The sequence below is a fragment of the Xenopus tropicalis genome, chromosome 9, assembly GCF_000004195.4.
Source record: "Xenopus tropicalis strain Nigerian chromosome 9, UCB_Xtro_10.0, whole genome shotgun sequence".
NCBI classification, from domain to species: Eukaryota; Metazoa; Chordata; class Amphibia; order Anura; family Pipidae; genus Xenopus; species Xenopus tropicalis.
Genome location: NC_030685.2, coordinates 68,292,345 through 68,316,572, shown reverse-complemented (window position 1 = coordinate 68,316,572; position 24,228 = coordinate 68,292,345). Strand labels below are relative to the sequence as shown.

The window sequence follows — 24,228 nt, the reverse complement described above, 5'->3', positions numbered from 1 at the left end:
CGTCATTGTAAGGGTTCGGCCATGCAATTGGATTTGCCCCCCCGCTGAAAAAGGCATTGATTTGGGCAAATCTGGAATTTGGCACATCCCGAAGTATTCTGTTTAGAAGCATCAATTATTTCATGTTGTTAATTTCTGTTTACGGTATAAATGCGCCAAAACCTGGATCTTGTTTGATTTCCACTGGCCCTTATAATTCAGCTGCAGCAAAGTAAAACCCTACAGGCATGGCCCATTTTGTCAGCCACATGAAATTGCTTTCTGCTCAGTAGCAAAACATTCCGTGTGACCCTTACAGGTCTGTTTATCTAGCTGGGAAATTATTTTTTTTCCACAGGGGCTGACTTAGGGTAGTTCCAGACATAAAACATGTTTTAAAATAAATTTATCTAAATTTTTCACTAGAACTAAAATTGAATCTGAATTCCAGGTTAAAGATTATTCTAATTTTTTTTCCCCACATCATCGATGAATCCACAACATATTTATCAAGCTGTCTATTGATTTTAGGTCTGTGAAGTCCAGTGTAAAATTTCAGCGTAATGAGTAGCAGCCGGCTGAAAACTGTTGTGTTAAAACAAAATGGTGTTCACTATTGACACAGTTTTAGAATAATCGCAGAATGTTCATATTGTACTTGTGGTCAACTATCTTTTTTTTATTAAAAATGCACATATTTCTAAGCTTTAAGAAGTTGAACCGATCTGTATGTACGCAAGGTGGCTCAGCCTTGCAGCACTGGGGTCCTGAATTCAATCCCATCCAGGGCACTATCTGCAAGGAGTTTGTGTGTTCTCTGTGTCTGTGTCTGAGTGGGTGTCCTCCCACACTCCAAAAACATACAGGCAGGCTCATTGACTTCTGACTAAATTGACCATAGTGTGTGTGAATGTGGTAGGGACCTTAGATTGAAAGCTCCTCTGGGGCAGGGACCGACCTGAATAATCTCTGTAAAGTGTTGCCACTATATAAATACCAGGAAATAAAATAGATAAAAGTTTGTATGTTTGATTTATACACCCTTTGGAATTTGTGGTCATGTTACCAATACATGGCAATGATGGCAGTAATAATAATTATAAGACTTCCCCTATGTTACAGACATCTTAGGTTACCATTCCTGTTTTCTTTTTTCCTTTTGTTTGTCATTTAAATCCATGCAGTGTGTGTGGACTGCTGCTTGAGAGTTCCCTCATTCGCTTGCTCATGAATTTCCAACTCTCCCAGGGGCAGTTCAAGTCTGAATGCATTGAGCGTACTACTGTGATTGCAATTGCTGACCCAGTTGGTGGTGCCAAGAGCTCCGTTCTCTTGAGTACTGTGGGCATGGTGTTTCAATTAACACTCTTTGTTTGCTTAGCCATTTTGCCAATTTCAATTCAGGTCTTAATAACAATAAGTACGCCATAGATTTTACAGGATTAGGTCTTTATTTCAGCTGCCAATGTTACAATATTTACGCAAGGAATGTGTTTTTTTTAACATATAAGCAAAGATAAAAGAATTGGTGTCTTTAGAGAATGATTAGCAATCATGCTGCCAACAGTAGTACATTAGATTGTAAGCTCTTGCGAGCAGGGCACTCCCCCTTCTGTCTTTAAACACTATGCAGTGGTAAGGGTGTGACTCAGTGAGATATCATGATTTGTATGTGTATACTGTCATGTCTTGTGTTGTATCCTCTTACTCTATAAAATGTATGGGGTAACTTGTACTATATGCATGTATGTATAACTTTATTTATAAAGCGCTACTTATGTACGCAGCGCTGTACAGTAGAATACATTACATTAATATAAACAGGGGTATTAAAATAGATACAATACAAAGTATTACAATAGGAACAAATAAATAGAAGATACAATTGTAATAAGTTAAGAGTCAAAGGCACAAGAGGATGGAGATCCCTGCCCCGTAGAGCTTACAATCTATATGGAAGGGTAACTTACAGGCACAAATAGGCAAATATAAGTGCTGTAGGTCACAGTGGGTGACATTACAATATAAGTGCTAGTTCCCTGGTCAGGTGCTGGGTGAGTGCTCCAAAAGGTAGTCTTTTAGTTTGGTTTTAAAAAGACTGAGGGAGGATAAATACTAATAATCTTTCCATCATAAAGAATTGAGGGCCATGGCCCATTTGTTGGCCAGTATATTATGCAGTAGCGCCAGAGAAGGCTGCATGGTAAAATAATCTCAAATAACTGAAATACATTCACATACTTTAATGGAACAAACACAACTAAGGAATAAATAGTTTTTTTCCAGCGTACTTATGATTTACATTACGTTTTGGGGTGGCATTTAGTATTATGGGCTAACACTTACTGTGTGGCTTGAATGGTTGCAACAGGGTAAGCTGCTTTTAAAGGGGAACTGTCTCTTCCAACAAATAAAGAAGTTTAGGGTAATGTCACTCTTTTTTGGTGCCAGGATGAAATTGCTATTCCCATCTGCGTGAAGGATGAAGTATTTTGAAATGCCCCTGGGACATTTCCCTTAAAAGGGGGGGAGGGTTCAACTTTAAATTGATACTGACATGAAAAAACTACTTTTCAAAATATTAATGTACATTAAACGTTCCCTATAGGTTATCGTTTTTCACTAATAGGGCTGCTTTTGTAAGTAATTGTTACTTGGAGTTCCTAAGCCTGACTATATAATTTCAGGTGTTAGTATCTCTTTAAGTTAACTTTTGGTATGTTATAGAATATCCTGTGCCTAGCAACTTTGCAGTTGGTCTTTATTATTTATTTATTTTTATAGTTTTTTAATTATTTGCCTTCCACTTCTACATCTTTCCACCTTTTAAACCGACTTTCTAAAATCTTTTGCATTGTGAGCTTCCGATTTTTTTTTGTTTTTGTTTTTTTACCCTTTATTCAATCTCTCTTCGATTCATATTCCAGTCTCTCATTCAAACTTCTGCCAGGTTGCTAAGGTAAACAAGATTATAGCAACCAGATAGCTTCTGAAATTCCAAAATGGAGAGCTGCTGAACAAAAAAACTAAATAACCAAAAACCCATAATTGAATGAAAAAAAAAATAAATTACAGATTGTCTGAGAATTTCAATGTCTATGTCATTGAAAATGAATTTAAAGGTGAACAAGCCCTTTAAAGGGGACTGCAGTGGCAACATATGTTACACAGAGCTTTACACAGAGTGTACTTCATTAACTTCATTCCCTGCCCCAATGGAGCTTCCGGTCTAAGTTCTCTGTTATATTCACATAACATACTCTAAAATAAGCTTTCCATCAGGAGCCAATAAACATGAGTTATGCTTTGCCCATTATTCCATTTAGTCTTGCACGCTACTCCTGAGATTTCAGACAAAGGAAGGAAGCATGTATGCGTTGTACCTATCTGAGATTTACTATGCAACTATAGTTGGGTTTACCTTTCATTTTGCCCAAAGGAAGTTCATCCCCTCCCCATGAGTACCGTTTTGGGTTTCAGAGGTTGTTATAAATGGGGTAAATTGTCTGCATTGTATCAGAATGAAAGATTTCAGGTAAAGGTTCATAAATAGAGGAACTTTGCTAAATCAATGGGAAATAAATTAGATTGTCAGTGGAGAATGAAATGGTATGTGCCAACAGAGAGTAATGATAATCTATACCATCATATTCACATATTAGCTGTAGGTTCATCATATAGACATCAACATGTTCACCTCATCAAAAGGTTTCTATTGCTCCTCCAAACATGCCACTTCTGTTTGCGCAATTATCAACAGGGCTACTGAACACAGGAATATAGGAATCCACCAGTGTAGCATCATATTTTATATAACGGGACCATACTCTGTTTCATGAGACAATACTACAGATTCAAACCATTATTTCGTTATAGGCATATCTAGACTGGAATCTGGATATAAATATGGACCTATTATCATTATACTTATTATATAAAAGTAATCATTTTCTTTTTATTTCCTTAGCGGAGACGATGAGGAGAGAGAAGAGGTTCCGATACTTTTCCGAGATGTCACCTCTCTTTTGCTCATTCAGGTTCTAACAATGCCCCAGCCATTGTGCAAAGGTATGTAAATAATGTCCCCGAGCATTGTGTTCCCCGGCAACAAAAATGCCAAATCACAGCAAATCCCAATGTGACTGATATGTCTGCTGGAATAATGATTGCGCCTTATCAGTACAAAGTGACATTGGACTGGAAATTCAGTTGTGGTTTGACTGGCTTATCTGCGTCCCCTGTCGTCGTCCTTTATCAGTCATTCAATAAAGTGAAGACACAAGGTCTTAGAGAAAAAAGAAAATAAGCTATCGAGATCGCAGAGCGCAGAAATCATGTCCTTTTTATGACCTTCATCATTCCATCGTCATTTGGCCCGTTTAATATTCAGGTATAGCTCAGTGCCTAGAGATAGTTACTAAATTATCCCTGAGCTTCAGATCAGACACCAGCAAAAATATGATGGTAGAGGTCAAATCCAAGATCATTACTGTAATGGTTTATTGAGTTCAAGTGAAAGAAAATACATTGAGTGGCTGCCCTATGAGCTGACTATTTATACACTAATAAAATGCACACGTGCCATAAGTGGTTATGGAGATATTCAACCATTGGACCACTTATCAAAACAATATGCATATTTTATATGTATATACTGTATATACTCAAGTATAAGCCGAGGTACCTAATTTTACCTAAGAAAACTGGAAAAACGTATTGACTCGAGTATAAGCCTAGGGTGGGAAATGCAGCAGCTACTGCTAAGTTTCAATAGTCAAAATAAATACCCATAAAATTACATTAAATGAGGCATCAGTGGGGTATATGTTGTTAAATATTTATTTAAAAGAAATACAGTAAACTAGCTCAATCAGAAACCAAGCTAAAACACAAAATTAGTTAAAAACCTTCAAAACTATATATAGTTTATATAGAATATAAAGTGCAATGTCTAGTGCAGAATGGGACAGGTGAAGATGGTAGATGAAGATGAATTTGGGAGAGGGCCTAGAGGGTCTGGTTGCAGGTGGCCTAATTTGCACACAAAGGACAGAGGGTGCAAGTCTGGAGGGACCCATAGCCCCCGACTCGAGTATAAGCCGAGGGTGACTTTTTCAGCACATTTTGGGTGCTGAAAAACTAGGCTTATACTCGAGTATATACAGTATATGTGTATGTTCATTTCCTTTGATTTTGCTGTGTGGCTTTATTTGGTGCAATAAAGTGGGCATCTTATTGTCTCTGGATGCCTTTTTAACGTCTAGTATGTCTTTTTCAAGGTACTGTCATCATGCAGCCTTAGCTAATTGTTTTGTGTGCTTAAAGGAAAGCTATACCCCCAGAATGAATACTTAACCAACAGATAATTTATATCATATTTAAAATTATCAGTGAATATTGAAATTTTTCATTGAGCCACCATTTTGTGATTGTGTGCTCCCTCAGAGATCACCTGACAGGAAATAATGCAGCTCTAACTGTAAAGGTCCCCATACACGGTAAGATCCACTCGCTTGGCGAGATCGCCAAGCGAGCGGATCTTCCCCCGATATCCCCACCTACCGGTGGGCAATGTCGGGGAGCTTGAAGTTAAAAAAAATAATAATCCGATCGTTTGGCCCTGGGGCCAAACGACCGGATTATGTAGGCGGCAATGGGGCAGTCGGTTCGGGGACCGTATCAACAAGCCGATGCGGTCCCCGATCCGACTGGATTTTCTAACCTGGCAGATCGATATCTGGCCAGATATCGGTCGGCCAGCCCGCTCGTTTCTGCCCCTACACGGGCAGATAAGCTGCCGAGTCGGTCCAAGGGGCCGATATCGGCAGCTTCTATCGGCCCGTGTATGGGGGCCTTTACAGGAAGTAGTGTGGAAGCAACAGGCAGAACTCTGCCCATTCATTGGCTGATGGGGCCAAGCATGTATGTGTGCCTTGGCTTGTTTGTGTGCACTGTGAATCATATGATCCCAGGGGGCAGCCCTTAGTACATAAAGGGATTCTGTCTTGATTTTTTGTTTCTAAATTACACTGTTTACATAGCAAGTAATTCACTTTACCATTGAGTTTAAGTTGTAATATTGGTGTGTAAATCTGTTTGTGTTTTTGAAAATGGCTTTCAATGCAGAATTCTACTGGGAAAGCTCTATTAACTGATGTGTTTTGAAAATAAATATGTTTTACCATGTCAGTATTCCTTTAAAATGGCAATTTTTTTTTATTCAGGATTAACCAATGGCACATGCTACTAAAAAAAGTATATTTTTTAATGGTTTATTTAGATGAAACAGGGTTTTACATATTAGTTGTGTCATGTGATATATTTTTATAGACCTGTATTTTTCAGGGGGTATAGTTTTCCATTAAGTACTTATATCTGAAGCAAAGAACCTTTTTTAATTATGACACCACTTGAGCCATATTATCATGTCCTGGACACTTATGTATCTTACAACTCCCACATTGTTTTTGTTCTCATAACCATACCTTCTAATCTTTCTCAGTTGGAATAAGCAATACATATTTTTTCCAGCAACATCATTAGTCGGTAAAGTCTGTTTAAGTCTGTTAACTATAACATTTTTCTCTTATTTGGTAGCTAACATACATCATATATTAAAGATTATGGAAACCTGCTCATATGTTAAATTGCTCAGGGCACTTTTCTAAGCACTTTTGCAATTTGTATTCACTAATTCTTCCCCCATTTCAAAGCTATTAAGCAGTTTATTAAGTGCCAGTATAATTAATTTTGTAACAACAGTGCTCCCTGCTGGTCAGTTCTTCAGTCGGAGAGAAATATGTTCGAAAGGGAAATGGAGAACTGTTGTGGTGTTGCTCAGCTCAGGACCTTTCTCGTGTCTTTCATGAGCAGAGCAACTTCAGAACAATTATCTGTTTTCCTTCTAAACGTATCTCTCTGACCATACAGGCAGAGGAAGTGGTGGCGCTGTTTTTACAAAATGTATTTTATTCGTTTATAAACAACTAAAAAGATCTGATGTTAATTGCTTAGGTTGCTCCCTGAGCAAGTTTACATTGATTTTATAAGGTTTATGTATCCTTTTAAGTTTAAAAGTTCATGTGGAAAATCAGGGAGATTTCTAGAATATCCAGATAGAGCAGCCCAGGAACTTGCATCTGTTATTCTAGTTTTATCTTATTACTTAGGGCTGATCTGCCTATATTGGATGCTGTAATGTCGTCCACTCTTAATGAGTTAGGCATGGATGCAAATCCCATGATTAACAGGCAGTAAGATTTTCTTAGTAAGCACAAACACACTAAAACTGCTAGGATTAAAATAAGCATTTCCCCAATGTCTGTGTCGCAGCTACAGTTTTCTATCAATATGCACTGTAGTCACAATTAGCTTCTCTCGCTCATGAGCTGCTGAAATAAAGCAGCATTCATGCAGACTCCATTGATTGGGACATGGAAAATAATCTTTCCATATGCATGCAAATAGGCCGAGAAATAATTTTATGTACAATTAGTGAACTAAACCATTGTACCCCATGCTATACAGTACCTTAATTACATTTTGTGTCTCCATTCACTTTACTTTCCTATACTGTATATGATCAGAAGCATTTATTATATTTCTACCGGCCATAGTCTTCCTGTTGTGTTAGAATTTCCTTCTGACACAGGTATAATCACTGGAGGGGGTACCAAAATGTTACCCCCCCCCCCCAGTGATTGTCACAACTGATACCCCGGGCCGGTGCTCCTTTAACGGAGAACTCAAGTGAGCGAGTGGTTTTGCACAGTATCCGTACTGGGGCCTTGGAGGACTTATGCCTCTGGCACAATGAAGGGCAAACAAATAATAAATGAATGCAAATCAGTAGAAAGAAACTTAATGTGATGGGATTTGCCAGTTTTATTGTAGTTCTAAAGCTGAAGTCTACATTACTTTTATTTAAGTTTAATATAAAAAAGAAATGTGATTGTAAAAAAAAACAATTTCGCTGCAAATAGACTTTTTTATCTTCGTTGTCTGTCTAGTAACCCAGCAGTAAAAATAAATATAGTTTGTTAAAAGCATTATTACTCCTTAAAAAAAAAAACCTGAGCCTGTCTATTGCCCTTGAAGTGCAGCTCTGGGAATAACATTAACTGCCTTATTAGCTGTTAGATAGACTTGGTATCTTTTCCAATCCTACATTGATTAAGGCAAAGTAAATGCCATTATACTCTTCAGGTCTGTTCATTTCGAGGGAAAATTGATCTGAAGCCATCACCGAGAATGAACGCCACAAATTAAGTATTTGATAATAGTATAGCCTTTTTATGATAGAGGTCAGAACATTTAGAGGCTTTGTTCCCATCAATTCTAAAAGAGCGTCCCGGGCCATTGTTCTGTGTCAGTACAGCACTAATACCATGTGCGGAACATGTGACCTGTACTGGAATAGCAGATAAAAAGACAAGATTGCACTTTGAGAAAAAGATTCAATCATGCGATGATGAGGTCTGAATAATAGATTTACTCTAGAATTCTCTGCCTTTCTGGATGCAAAACATATATTTCAGTTAGCCAATGGAATTATAGAATTACATTTTTATCTGCCTTGAGAGACTTATGCTTCTGGGTTTACCAGACTTTATTTTTGTTTGTTTACTCCATCTTCTTCATCTGTGAGTTTTATTGTAGAAACATATGCTCATATGCTCTTCTGTTATTGTCTTCTTTTTCTGCCTGTTCTATTGCACCCCAGCATATTATAAACTATATACCCAACAGGCATGTTATTCAAAGGTGCTTTCAGTGCACCTTCATCATACATTTAACGCAGAACATCCAAACAACACATCTGCTTAAGTAATAATATCAGAAGGGACTCATTAACCTGGAGGTGAATGTGATGACAAACAAGACTGACAGTTTGGTTCTAAAGTATGGCTGCAAATGAGCCATAGAATTTCATGTTTTCACTTTTTTTTCACTGTATAACATCTCCATATAAAGAAAAAAAAGAGTCTTCTTCTGTTGACAATGCTTTGTTATGCTCAGACTCAGCTTTTGGCTCCATGAAGCTCAGTTCTTTGGCACTCATCCTGTACTGTGAACATATATCACGGGGGAAGCAAACTAGTCTTTTGCAAGATGAGCAGAACTCATGGCTGAAAGCTGTGCCAATTACCCTTTGGACAAAAGGATTTTACGTCCTTTACTAATAAGGGTTTTAAAAAATTGCAAAAATGGTGGGTAATAAGTTCATCGTCTTGTAGTCAGGATTGTAGCTACAGAAACAGCCAGACCCAGTAGGTGCAGTAGGGTCCAGGAGTTTTGACTGGTGTGCAGTTTTAGTATGTGTGTATATATGTGTGTGTATATATATATATATATATATATATATATATATATATATATATATATATATATAGATGTAAGTATATATATATATATATATACTTGCATTTTGGCAGAAATCAGAAGGGATCTTCTACCTCAAATAGTTAAACGGTGGTTTGGAGTTGTATGTAATATATTTATATAATGCTACTTTTGCATCAATCTTGGTGTGGATTATAAAGTAGGGCAGAATTCGATTATAAAGTAGGGCAGAATTCCACAGTTAAAGGCAATCATTCTAAACTGGATGTTTCCCACCCACTGCTAGCTAGTTGTTCCCAAGGAGCACTGCTGCAATCTCATGACGGGGTTTAGTTTAAGGCTGTACAGTTTTTAAAATTCAAGTGAACCTTAAAAAAGGAAAGCATTTTATTGGTTACTTGGGATTTTATAGATAGCAGTACCTCTGGAATGGTGTATCAAATGTAGTAAAGTTTAGTCTTATGTATAATTATGCCTGTGACTATTTCAAATAAGGGTGAAGCCACAGAACTCCCACAGCAAAGATGTCTGACCCTTTTGGCTTTTCATTTGCTGTTGCACAGCAGTTCCCACCATTCAGATCTGGATGTAGCCCAACAACAGGACAAGGATGGCCATCCAAGAAAACCCAATTACCCTTTCTCTCATCTTACTGAATTTGTAACATTGTGCTGTGGGGCTTCTTTTTATCAGCAGGTATCTTGTTATAATGAAGGGAATAATGAATGGCTAGATCCTAGGAAATACTGCAGGGGAACCTGTTTTTGTCAGTTAAAGAAACAGTAACACCAAAAAATGAAAGAGCTTTAAAGTAATAAAAATATAATGCACTGTTGCCCTGCACTGGTAAAACTGGTGTATTTGCTACAGTAACACTACTATAATTTATATAATAAGCTGCTGTGTAGCCACGGGGGCAGCCATTCAAGCTGGAAAAAAGGAGAAAAGGCACAGGTTACATAGCAGATAACAGATAAGTTCTGTAGAAAACAATAGTGTTTTATCTGTTATCTGCTATGTGCCTGGGCCTTTTCTCCTTTGAATGCCTGCCCCCATGGCTACATAGCAGCTTATTTATATAAATTATAGTAGTCTTTCTGAAGTAAACACACAACTTTTACCAGTGCAGGGCAGCAGCACATTATATTTTAGTTACTTTTATACACTTTCATTTTTTGGTGTTACTGTTCCTTTAAGAATGGAATCTCGAGTGAAGGTCTTTCTTTCAGCAGGACAATGGTCCCAAACACAATTCCGGAATGACAGTTGACTGGCTCACAATGTCCAGCTTGCCTAGTTAAAGCCCTGATCTGAGTTCAGTTGGCACTTCTGACAAGTGAGGTAAACACATATCCTGAAAAACCTGAAGCAAAGAATGACCTAAATTCACTCCAGAACAGTGTGCAAAGCTGGGTACACCCAATAAAGCTGTTATTGATGCCAAAGGTAGCTCTAGAAAATATTAAATCAGTGTAGGGATTGAGTATGTAGGCAGAAAGTATAATTTAAAGGGGAACTCCAGCTTCAGAGCCAAAATTTGTTAGAGCCCCACACAACACAGAAACCCCTAGTATACCTATCACTGTAATCTGTTCCTTTAAAAAGTATGAATAAATACCATTTTTTTTAAATCCAGCTGCAAATCAGTTTTTCTCTTTATGCATTATTTATAATCCTGGCAGGGGAGGAGGGACTAAAACATTGATGTTACAAATGGTAACAACTTCTCCACAGCTTACAGACAGCATGCAGGAACTACATAACCCACAATGCATTGCTCTGTGATATTCCTTTGCTTATTGACATCACGTGTACAGGGAATTGTGGGATTTAGAGGATGCAGACTGAGGACAGTTGACTATCGTTACATTTTATTTCAGTCAGCCATATCAGCAGGAGAATAGGTGGCTGCATATTTTTTTTATTGATGTATATTGATTGCAAAGTACTTTACATTATGTTTTCTTTTCAAAAAGCTTTCAAAAAAGTTGTGTTTGGGTGTATTTCCCCTTTTATTTCTCTAGCTAATATAAAACAGTCACATAAAAAAATAATGTTCACTGTTGATGTCTTGGAATTAAAATATCATATGCATATCATATCATATCATATTTATTAATTATTCATTAAAATTAGAGAATTGGTCGAGGGTTTGATGACTTTTGCAGGTGTTTCTAAAGAACCAAATGATATCTCTTCCTGTAAAATGGAAAGGTTATTATGCTGGCCCCACTGCAATGAATGTCTCACCCACTGATCTTTATGGGTCAGTGCATAGACCTCAGGGTGTTAAGCTTTAGCAGGCTTAGAGGCTTCTCATTATCGTTTGCCTTTGCACTGGTAAAAAATGGCAATGCAGGACCTTTTATACAAAACAGCAGCCTAAAGAAATTTGAACAGGAAATGTTGCAGGAAATGTTATTATATTCTAAAGCATACCAGATTCATTGTAAGGTTTCCTGTATTCTTGTTATTTACTTCCTTAAGCTGTGCTCGTCCTTAACTCACCCAAAATTACACTGAATGGATCCAAAATAAATCCTATATATATTAATTACAATAGTTTTATCTATTTGGAGGTGTCACTAAAGACACACACAAGCAACAGGCGGTTGTTATATTTATCTGCCACGGTCCCATTCAACGTTCTAGGTCTTAGAGTTATGCAGCGAGTATGGCCTATACTCCTTTAATATCATATTAAGAAATATGCTTTTTGTACACATAATACCCTTACAGATTTCTTTAGTGTCCATTACAGACGTGAGCTATAGGAAAAGCACAATTATAGCACCTTGAAATTGATAGATTGCCCGCGTGATTCCAGGTAATACTATGAACATTTTTGGACCTGTAAAATCCTGAAACAAGAGAGTGGGTTTATTCCATGTCAGTGACATTCGCTGTAAGAAATTGCTTGTCAGAGGCGAAAGCTTTGTGTATGATTGATTGCAAGGCCTAAAGGCAGACGCTTGAATACAAATGTACTCTTTGGTCTGATATAATATTGCTTTGTTTTATTTTCATTTCCATACAGCCAGGGTGACACAAGACATAATGCATATATGTGTGTGTGTGTGTGTCGATTTAAGGAGATCTTTAGACGAAGAACTGGGGACTGTGTTTCTTTTATTCCGTTAATGTCAATCTGCCACGAGAATTATTGCATGCATAGCAGCCTCCGCATCAGCCATCGCTGCTTATTCATGGGTTTTGCAAGAATGGCAATATTCAATAAAGCACTTTTAAACTTCTTCTATAACTCCTCTGATTTATTGGCTTAGCTAAAGGCAATAATAAAAATGTTCTGTTGATGCAGCCAACTCGATGGAAGGAATGCTGGCAATTCTTTCTAGATGCAATAATAGACTGCACTGCTGTCTCTTGTACATATACTGTATATATACCTATGTATGTACATCTTTATTTATAAAGCACTACTTATGTATGAAGCGCTGTACATAGAATAGAGTAATACAAAAGGAGTTTATTAAAATATTAATTGATAAATACAAAGTATTACAATAAATAGAAGGTACAGTTGCAATAAGTTAAGACTCAAAGAGACAAGAGGATAGAGGTCCCTGTCCCGTAGAGCTTACAGTCTAAATTCATATGTGCATACAACACCGCTGTGAGCAAACCTATACAGGTATGAGACTGGTTATCCAGAATGCTTAGGACCTGGGGTTTTCTGCATAAGGGGTCCTTCTGCAATTTGGATCTCCATATCTTAAGCCCACTTAAAAATCATTTAAACATTAAATAAACCCAATAGGATTGTTTTGACTCCAAGAAGGATAAATTACACCATAGCTGGGGTCAGATGTAAGGTACTGTATTATTTTTAAGGAGAAAAAAGATAACAATTTTAAAGAAATTAAATTATTTGAGTCAAATGAAGTCTATGGGAAATGGCCTTCCCATACCTATATCGCCTTCATTGTCTTAAACAAAACCTGTAATGTGAATCTTTTGGTTTGTATTATTTTTATTCTTTAGCAGTATTCTTATTGTCAGCATATCCAACTTGTGATAAATTAGATGAAGATTCTACTCGTGTTTTTCCATTTTAGGGTATAACCATCATTATTTATGTATATATAGTGCCTGCAAGTTATGCAACACTTAAGTTATAACAAAATGGAGTCTCACAAGGGCCCTGCTAACAAGAGCTTACAACCTAGAGGTGGTTATCATTTGTTAAAGCCACAAAATGTGGTCCAACAATAATATCAGCAAATCAGATTGTCCCTCAAGTATTGACTTGTGTTTAAACCTTTTATTAACTGCTTTGCACCCTGTGGAGTCCAGGCTCACAGTCTGTGAACCACTGTATAAAAGTCATATATACATGAACACATAAATGGCTGGTTTTGCTCTTATGCATTTTAAAGGAAACTTTATACATAGTTGTTGCTTTGAACTACATATCCAGGGCCCCCTGCACTGCAGGCTAATGCATTAGACATGGATGGTCAGAAGACATATTTAAATATCCCTCTTTAAGCCAAAATATGGGTTACATAGTTTAAATAAGTTAATCAAAGCAGCTCTATTAAACATACCCGTTTAAGCTGAATATTCCACTAAATGAGCGAGCCTTTGCTACAGATTCAGTTGAGTTGTGTGCTTCTCTTCAGATCTAAGCAACCCGAAATTCTCTGCCTTCATGGCGTGATCTGCTGAGTCTGTACAAGGTAGTGGGGTCACATCTGCATATGCAGTTTATATACTGTAGCCTTCAACTAATATCATCGACTATTTGAATGAGTACGAAGCAAACTTGCATAATCTGCACATTTTTTTGAAATGGCAATTTCCTTTTAAAGGTTTTGATGAAGCATAGACATATTCAGATTAGTCCAGTAAATTACTGTGGTTTATGTGTTCTTTCTTCCTTTGTCTCCTAATATTTGAAACCGTGAATGATTATTTTTTCATTGCAATGTTTTTTCATATATAAATTTACAGCATTGTGTATACAAGTAGCATTATGTACATTAGTAGCACTATGTAAATAAGGGTGTGCATTCGTAGACTTGCTGCAGAAGATCATCAAACATATCAGTGGCCCTTTCTAAGGCTAATGCTACATGGGGCTGGTTCTTAGGCTGTGCAGGCCGAGAATCAGCCCCTCCACTGGCATCAGCCTGTACCTGGAGCTGTTGCATTGGCCCAAGTGTGGGCACACAGAGCAGATTTTGGCACCAAAATGTACAAGGTGAAGGCATAGGGAAAGGCAGATCCCAGTGTAGGGGCTGGTCATAAGCCTTTGTTTATCCGCAGGCTGAGAATCAACCCCTAGTGGCATAAGCGTAACAGTCTGGGGAAGCAAACATACATTGTGTCATTATTGTTTCTTTCATTAAGAATGAGCTTAGACATAGACCAGTCCAAAGTACATGCCTGCCCAGCTAATGGAGACTGTTTGAGTAGCTTTTAAATATAATAGCCATTTAGGTGTGATGCCACATTTAAATGCCCCCTATCATATTAAAAAAAAAAAAATTCTTTCAGGGGTGCCCCAGCTTTATTTCTTTCCATTATTTTTAAGAGCATGCAGACAAATGTAGAGGGTCTCAGTCAAACACCACATTTCTGATATGGTAACAGTGAGGGAGAAAAATAATGCGTACTGGATTAAGATAATACTAATTTTAATTGTCCTTATTTAGGAAGAGCAGTGCTAATTTGGTAGAGTTCTGGGATGCAAAGCAGCAGGAGTCCTGGGAAGCAACCCCAGATTCAGCCCAAAAATGTAAATTATCATTGCATACCAAAAGTATTCCCTTGTAGGGGCTCATCCGTGTAGTACAGGGTTTTCTGATGACCCAGTCATACAGAAAATGTGGATGGCTGAATCTTTCAGTATCTGTTAGTGTGGCCACTCAGTCAGAGATCTGTACGACTGATCTGTATCACTACCTCTGCTTCTATGTTTGCAGTCATTGATAGAATTATTGAAGGGCATAACATGGGAATCTATAGGATTTTGATCTTGACTGAAATAATTTTGGTCAAATAGTTCAGTTCTTCATATCAAAATTGTTGCTTAACATTGTACAAATCAGTTCCGCAGACCCCCCCCCCCCTCACAAAAAACATATTGACTGGTCTGAGGTGTTGAATACGGTTGCAGTCTGTGGGTGAATTTGATCAGTATTGATAAACTACACAGTCATCAAATCCCTTTGCATGTGAGCCGTTAATCATCAGCCATTGATATAATGATTATTATATAATGATCCATGGTAAATCTGCTCCTAAACCTTTATATTTTTGGTGCCATTGTATTAATTAACCAAACAACCTTATTTATTTTTTCTAGAGCATTTTGTTTGCATTGTGAAAGTCCTCTACACGTTGCTATACACTCAAGCGATCACATCCCTCTCGGTAAAACTCCAGGCTGAAGATCGCAAGGTTTGGAGGGAATCTGGATCCAGCAAGAAGGTTTGTAGGGAATCCTCTAGGGAGCTTTGGGGCATGGAGAAAGGCACGAGTTCATCATTGTCAAACTTTGGTGTTAATTGTGCAAGTCTGGCCTCATAAAGGCTTTTAAATAACCTGCAGAAAAAAATCAATTTTCTCCATTTTCATCAACACTTTTATGAGGTTATGGGATGTTCTCTAAGAAGACATTCCATTACTGAAGAGGTGACATTTTGCAAACATCAGACCCTATTGAGAACAAAGTTACTGCTCTGAAAAATGCAGTGACAGCAGAATCATTCACAGTGTGTAATTGATACTGTCACAAAAGATGCTCACCTAACATAAATAGCACTTGGATATACACAGCAGCAGGATAACAGAAATTCTTTAACCTGCAGCCAGAAAAGTTTGGATGCCATTAGAACTGCAGGATTTGTGGAACATTATAAACATTAAAGAAAGAGGTTTCAATTGTCTATAGAACAGACTTCCCTTCTGATATTCTGTAGGTGCGCATTTGCATCAGAACTAAGAAGCCATTTAGACAGTTTATTGTCTGATTTGCATTTGCAGAGTCAAAGTTTATTACTAATTGGCAGCACCATGGCACAATGGTCAATGGCCACACTGATCTTAGGTTCAATTCCAGCAAAGAGTATGTATGTTTATTTAGTTCCTGATACAATTTCCTATTACTCTGCATGATAATGAAATGTTTAAGTAGCTTCTAATTTAATTGGTTTACCTGTAGCACGGGTATATTTTTGCCACGAGTTGTTTTTGTAGTTTGGGATGATCACCGTGACATAAAGGTTTCAGGAACATTGATATATTTATGTTCATCTTTTGACAGAGTTCATATTCTTCTGGAAAACCTTGGGAAGCTTTGCTTGGGTTTGTGATAAGTGAACTATCAAGAGGGAGCTTATACCAAGATGAAGAGACTGACAGTATAAACATGGTAACTTGCTTAGCTTTATTTTTATATATGTATTGCTAGGCATGGTCTTGCCTCTCCTTTACTGTTTGTATTGCATACTTGCAAACATACCTCAGTTCATTAAAATCATCTTTCCTAATAAAAAAAAGTCTCTTAAAGACACTTGGAAAACACGTAGGAACATGTTTATGGTCCTAAAATGTCCCAATACCCTGTTTAGGGACTAAAATCAGTATTTTAGACCCTAAACATGATCTGTCCCTCTAGTTTAAGGTTTAAGGATGCCACTACTACTGGAAAGCATATCGTCATCTTGGAATATAGTACAAGTGGAGAGAGGATTAAAGCACACTTAGGGCACTTTGAATATTTATTATTTACCAGCAGCAAGTAAATAATTACACAAATAGCACATATTTTTATTTCCACTTATTAAAAGTCACAGGGTGGTTAGCTAACTGGTTAGGCACCCTACACGGAGCCAACATGCCAACCTTCTAAACTGGGTGCAGGATATTAAGTTAATAAGTGCTGTGCCAAGATGTTTAATTATGACCTTGGGTTTTTACATCTGTTACAAGGACATCAGTGATCTTGGGAAAGTTTTTTGCACCACTGGCAGTCACTTACCTATCACTGAATGTGTTGCAACAAAGCCGAATTTCCCCAGGATGCATTTGATTTTGTTTACTTTGTAGCCTTTAAGAAATTGATTGTAATCTTCTCTTAATTTCAAAGTTTACTCATCAGATTTTTTTCTGTTTCTTTTTCTCTTCCCTTTTCTAGAGTGACTTCACAGCTTGGTACGAAGACGCCATTGAGCATTATTTACAGCAGTTTTGCTTACCTTTCCTCAGGATTACAAGCTTTCTCCAGCATCACCTTTTCGGATTAGATTTGCCAAGTTGCCAGGTATTTTAATGTTAAATATTGATACAGCGATGAACTTAATCATGAAAGTCATTTTGGAATTTTACTGCCAATAGATTCGCCACATTAGTACCACCTAGAACGCTATATTTATTCTGCAGAAAACTTAATCATACATGAGTAAAGAGAAGCTTTCTCTGATTGTAGCTACCATTTTAGCTTGGTGTTCATAGCTACATGTTTGCAGTCTAGCGTTATAGCTCAGATCACACATTCCTAAGGGTGGGGAGGAGTGAGTTTTATGAATTCTTATGGGATAGGGGTGCAGGAGAGGGGAGAACTGAACAGACTCTGGCCCCAGTAATGAAGGATTTTTCTGATAGAGGAAGTCAGATACCCTAAGAACATGTTTACAAAAAAGGAAACAAGAAATCCTGTTTTTCTTTTGATAGAGGACTCAGTGCAGCATTACTGTAATTGCCTATGGCTGCATTTACATAGACCCTTTCTGAAAAAGCTTACTTTGTTTTTACCTTTTCTCCTCCTTTAACTGTTGTTAGTCTGTCTGGCCTAAGAGGTACAGATTTCTTATTTTATTTGATCACATTCTAACCAAACTGTGATTGCTGGAATGTGAGAGTGCCCCCTAAACAATTACATTGGCAGATCAGCCACACACCCAATAAGCTGGCCATAGAAAGGCTGGTATTGTCTGTCAAATAAGAAACTCATTGGCCAGAATAATAACCTACCCAATTCATATCCCGGCATGGTCAGAGGTCCCTCCATGGCCAGCATTGGCTAATGCATTCCCTTTAAAAAGTTGGTTTATTACATATGTGGTCTGAATGTCGTATATGTTCAACTGGACACATTGCTACCTGTTTATCTGTGCAGATATTTGCTACATATAGATATTGGTATATCAGTTGAAGAACATACGTGGTCTTACTGACCTTTGAAGCAGGGAAGTTTGTTTTCATTCCACGGGCATGTCCTTGTTAGGAATACATGAGCAAACTTTGAGCTGACTGCTGATTTTAGCCATCTAGTATTTCTGCAGTGTAGCTTTGGATGAGGACATTGAGAAACAGATGATAAAGGGATAAAACAGCAGATCTTCCCTAGAGATTTGGGTGTCTTTAAGACATATGGGTGAGGTACTACTTGTATAATCTGCTGGGTTCATGGCACACCTGTAATCTTTTTGTTTCCTGTCTTTTAGGAAGAAGATGAATTTACTGTCCTTTCCAACTGTTTGGGACTTTTGCCATCTTTCAGTGAAGCATCGCACCAGTTTGTCAGTGCCTCCTTACTTGACTGGCCAGTGTCCGCATTTGATTTAATATCTCAGTGGTGTTCAGAAGTCAATTTGTTTTCAGACAAGCACCCAGACCAAGCTAACGTAAGCACTCCATTATTTACACCCCAGCCGATTGTGCCAAAATGTCTGCCTTTCATATTCACTTGTAGTGAGAAATCTTTTTCTACAAAGTACAATCCCTTAGAACGGACGTAGCTCACTGTAGGTTTAATTTCCTAAATGTAATGTGTCATATGCCTAGGTATAACCATTAATAGATTTAACTGTCATTTTGAATAACTTTTATTCTATTAGTTTACACTAAATTTAAACTGGCAAAAGCCTTCTATATACTTGAAATTGCCTTGTGTACAGAGCATTATTTACCTGTTGGAATATATTATAAAACAATTTCGGATGTACACTGCCATATAAATGCAGACACTGCAAACAGTGCCTTTGCTCACAAAATACATTATATAGACAAGTGTCCAGCATCTCATTCCCAAACCAAGGGTGTTAATATGAGAAAAGTCCTCCCTTTGCTGCTATAACTCTGCTCTTCTGCAAATGCTTTCCAATTGGGGATTGAATCCCTGTGGGATGAATTGGCATACAAATTCATCCCACAGGTGTTTAATTTGGTTGAGGTCTGGGCTCTGTGCAGGCCAATCCTTTTCTTCCAATACCATCTCAGCAGCCTAACTTTGTACATGGGGTTATTATCATGCTTGAACCTATAAACATGCGTGTAAATGATGTTCTTTAATCTTCTAGGTTTTGCTTATTCAAGATACCAAGTGGGACTTACCACGCCTCCTTCAGTTGCCAGAAAACTACAATACAATATTTCAATATTATCATAGAAAGTGCTGCAGTGTCTGTACAAAGGTTCCCAAGGATCCTGCACTTTGCCTAGTTTGTGGCACATTTGTTTGCTTAAAGGGCCTCTGCTGCAAACAACAGAGTTACTGTGAATGTGTATTGGTGAGTCTATTATTGGCTTTTGCTTGTAGAAGAATTCTATTTCCTTTAGACTGCAAAGGTTGTTCAGTTCAGGCCTAAAATTGGCCAGATCTCAATTGGGCAGGTTTTATTTCTGTCGGATCAGGGATCGCATCAGCTCGTTGATGTGGTCCTTGGCCCAACGGCACCTATGCCCGCTGTTCTTACCGTATATGGCTATACCCCAGGACATCATGCACTGACCAGTGCATTAGCAGATTTATTTCCAGACCTACACAATCGATATCTATAGTACACAGTAGTTTTTGGTCAGGATCATCTGGCCAGCATCGCCATACATGGCACCATTGTTAAATACAGGAATTAGTGGCTCAAGAAGTCATTTTTGCCTTGGAGTACTGTAGCAAGCTGGTACTTTTCTATCTGCAGCAGATCTTCTTACAGTTAAAATCCATAGCACCTATTCTATTATTTTAAAATAATTGCCAATTGGAGTAAACCTTAAATTCCTTCTTGGTGGGCTATAAACCCACAGCTAGGCATTCTCCATGAGCCAGGTTACACGAGTCTGCCAAAGCATCCAGAGTGATGCCCTTCCCTGGTAAACTGCTGCAGGTTAGAATGTTTTGTCTTGTGACATTACCATTGGCATTAGGGTTTCTTATTAACTCTTTTTTCCAATTATGTGGCTCCAAGCACAGCAGCTCCCAGCTTATAGGTAACATAATAAATCATGTGCACTCTCTTTGATATTTTTCTTACCATTTGCATCTCATTTTGCATCCCCGTGCGCAGAAGTGCTTAGTCAGTTCTTTTTTATTGCAGTTTTTGGACATAGTCCCAAGATAGGGACTGCTCTCTTGGGATGCTGTTCACAGATGACCTAGTATTTGTTCTCACAGGAGTCATCTTTCATAATGATGAACATTGCTTAAGGGGTAGTTGTTTTTCCAACACGTAAATTGATTCCATCACCTTTGACATTGAATGGTTCAGCCCTTAAGCATTAGATACAGAAATAGTTTTTAAAAAACGGTTATTTTAATACAACATGAGTTTTGTAAGGTTTGAGGTACACACAAGTAATGCACACACTGGCAGTGGCTCTTCATGTATTCATGTTCTTTTATTTGGCTTTTCTTTCCAGCACTCCCAAAACTGTGGAGCCGGCACTGGAATTTTCCTCTTGATCAACGCTTCTGTCATCATTATTATTCGAGGCCATCGCTTCTGCCTTTGGGGCTCTGTATATCTCGATGCACATGGGGAGGAAGACAGAGACCTTAGGTATTGTGGATTAGTACTGCTGCCTTTCCATAAGCAGAGAGCACTACTGTGACTATAACTTTTAACTCTAATAAATCTTTCTTTCTTTTTAATCCAATTCTCCCCTTTCACATTTATAGGACATCTATAGTACATTATTTTTCTTATTTATCCTATTTATTCTACATTATGACCCCCACCTGTAACCACTGAGGGTTTTTACTTAACATTTTACGTTAGTTTTGTTTTTATCACAGTTAAAGTCTCCCCTTTGGAGTCCTAGATTTTAGTCACAGCTACAGATATAGGAAAACAGCTATGTCAGTCATAGTTTCAAAAATATCTATCACAGCAAATAAGCCGTCAACTCACTAGTAATATAGCCACACCAGGACTTGGCAAAAATATAATAAGTTTATTTAAACGTTGCTAGAAACGTTGGATCTCTTTTCTTAAATAAACTTATTATATTTTTGCCAAGTCCTGGTGTGTGCAGCTCATTCTCTTGCTTTATATATATATATATATATATATATATATATATATATATATATATATATATATATATAAAGCAAGAGAATGAGCTGCACACACCAGGACTTGGCAAAAATATAATAAGTTTATTTAAGAAAAGAGATCCAACGTTTCTAGCAACGTTTAAATAAACTTATTATATTTTTGCCAAGTCCTGGTGTGGCTATATCACTAGTGAGTTGACGGCTTATTTGCTGTGATAGATATTTTTGAAACTATGACTGACATAGCTGTTTTCCTATATCTGTAGCTGTGACTAAAATCTAGGACTCCAAAGGGGAGACTTTAACTGTGATAAAAACAAAACTAACGTAAAATGTTAAGTAAAAACCCTCAGTGGTTACAGGTGGGGGTCATAATGTAGAATAAATAGGATAAATAAGAAAAATAATGTACTATAGATGTCCTATAAATGTGAAAGGGGAGAATTGGATTAAAAAGAAAGAAAGATTTATTAGAGTTAAAAGTTATATATATATATATATACTATACACATTACCCCAGCACTCCATTATAAAGCTTCAAGAGAAAATTAAAAACCAATTTTGCACACACTGAAGGAAAAATGTCTGCATTTTAGTAAAAAGAGACACGTTTAGTTACACGGTTTGTACAAAGTATGCATAAGCTGACGCGCCCCGTCAAGGCATATATATATATATATATATATATATATATATATATATAAAATATAAAACTGTTGTAAGACTCTATAAAAGCTTTCGCAAGTTTACTGTGAACATATTGTACAGAATTATCTGACATTTCAGCCAAGGTCCTATTGAGTACTGAACCGTTGTATAATTCTGTGCAATGTGTTTACAATACAGTTGCGTAGGGTGTGCCAGTCTTACAATCATTTTTTCTATGATTATTTTAGTAGAAGTGTGGAGATCCAAATTACTTATAGACCCCTTATGCAGAAACCCAAGGTCCCAAGCATTCTGGATAACAGGTCCCATAACTGTATAAATAAAACAAATTTGCAGGGCCTTTAGTTTCTGCCCAGTAGACTGAATCCTAAAACAGTGACACACATGGTATTCCTAGTCACAGTTCTTGGAATTTGGCATAACTGAAAATCTAGATATTTGGTATGTTTGGCACATAATGATTATACACTTTTAATTAGCAATAAAACTAGTATTTTATCACTCAGTGTTCGTGTACCAGAAACACTTGTAATTGCTAATTTCGCACGTTATCGGGCCAAGAGAATAAGGAATAACAGAGTAGTGAGTGAACAAGAAGTTATCTCAGGTGTGCGCCCACATTAGCTGCTCTAGGCATCCTAGTACCCCAAAAGTTCCTTCTGATTGACTACAAGCAGTGAGATTGGCCCAATCCAATAAGAAATTACATGTGTGCATACAAGCAGGGAACATTACCTGCCAACCTTTTGTCTGGCTCTGTTTTGTAACACACTAAAAGGCACTCAACACACTATGTATATTTTCTGTATATTGAATGACTGCAATTGACACGCAGAATCTTGTTTCCCCAGGCGCGGAAAGCCCCTGTACATCTGTAAGGAAAGGTACAGCATGCTGGAGCAGCAATGGGTCTCGCACACGTTTGATCACATCAATAAGAGATGGGGGCCGCATTACAATGGCTTGTGAAAGTCTGTTGGGTCGCCCTTCATCGTTGCAACTCAAAGGAGAGGAGCCGCTGAGTGGGATTCCAGCTCCTGAAGACTGGGAAGCAGGCACAGTATTCTGCCAGCACGATGTTTCAAAGCCATTAGGTGCTATTGGACTAATGACAGCCAATTTCCCCCAGTCACTTATAGTGTAAGGTACAAGTGCGAATAAAATACATTCTAATTTATTTTCAAAACCATGTCTGGGAAAAAAGGTGAAAAAAAAAGCACAAAAACAATGAATGTTCATTGCTAACGCTCCTAGGATTGCGCACTTTTCTTTTTATTCTTAATATTAGCATTAAATGTCCAGTCCCACTTATCCCCTGTGTAATTGTACAAACTGCCTTCACAACTTCTGGGCACATTTCTATCTGTGTAGCTGTAGAGCTGATTTACTCCTGTCCTGGTAGCCATTTGCACAAAAGCCCTTCTACATATGTCTCCTACCAAGATAAGGGGCCTTTTAAAGGCAACTGTCCCATTAAATGTCCATTTTGAAAGTTCAGTTAAAGGCTTTGCAATCGCATTGTTGACTGGCTGCTTGACTGGGTACTTACCATAGAAATTATACATGCTAGACTGCATTGCAAACCATGTTGCCTTTCTAAAGAATATTAAAATACAGGTATGGGATCCATTATCCAGAAAGCTCTGATTTGCAGGAAGGCCATCTCCCATAGACTCTATATTAGTCAAATAATTCAGATTTTTAAAATTGATTTTATTTTTCTCTATAATAATAAAACAGTACCTTGTACTTGATCCCAACTGAGACATAATTAATCCTTATTGGAGGCAAAACAATCCTGTTGGGTTTAATTGATGCTTTAATGATTTTTAGTAGACTAAAGGTATGGCGATCCAAATTACAGAAAGACCCCTTATCTGGAAAACCTCAGGTCCCGAACATTCTCGATAACAGGTCCCATACCTGTATTCAAATAC

The 24,228-nt window shown here is 37.6% G+C and overlaps 1 protein-coding gene across 4 annotated transcripts in view; it reads left to right on the top strand.

Annotated features, from left to right (window-relative positions):
• Positions 1–23,648, top strand: part of ubr3 (ubiquitin protein ligase E3 component n-recognin 3) — a 111,539-nt gene extending 87,891 nt beyond the window's left edge. For 3 of the 4 annotated variants that reach the window (XM_012971084.3, XM_012971083.3, XM_012971082.3), the window contains 8 exons: positions 3,947–4,047; positions 15,653–15,777; positions 16,613–16,720; positions 17,486–17,611; positions 18,795–18,974; positions 19,650–19,859; positions 20,986–21,125; positions 23,143–23,648. In XM_012971084.3, coding sequence (XP_012826538.1) covers positions 3,947–4,047; positions 15,653–15,777; positions 16,613–16,720; positions 17,486–17,611; positions 18,795–18,974; positions 19,650–19,859; positions 20,986–21,125; positions 23,143–23,260 — 1,108 coding nt within the window. In that variant the 3' untranslated portion in view covers positions 23,261–23,648. The remainder of the gene's footprint in view (positions 1–3,946; positions 4,048–15,652; positions 15,778–16,612; positions 16,721–17,485; positions 17,612–18,794; positions 18,975–19,649; positions 19,860–20,985; positions 21,126–23,142) is intronic. The other variant, XM_012971085.3, reaches the window with a different exon arrangement.
• The last annotated feature ends 580 nt before the right edge of the window (positions 23,649–24,228 follow it).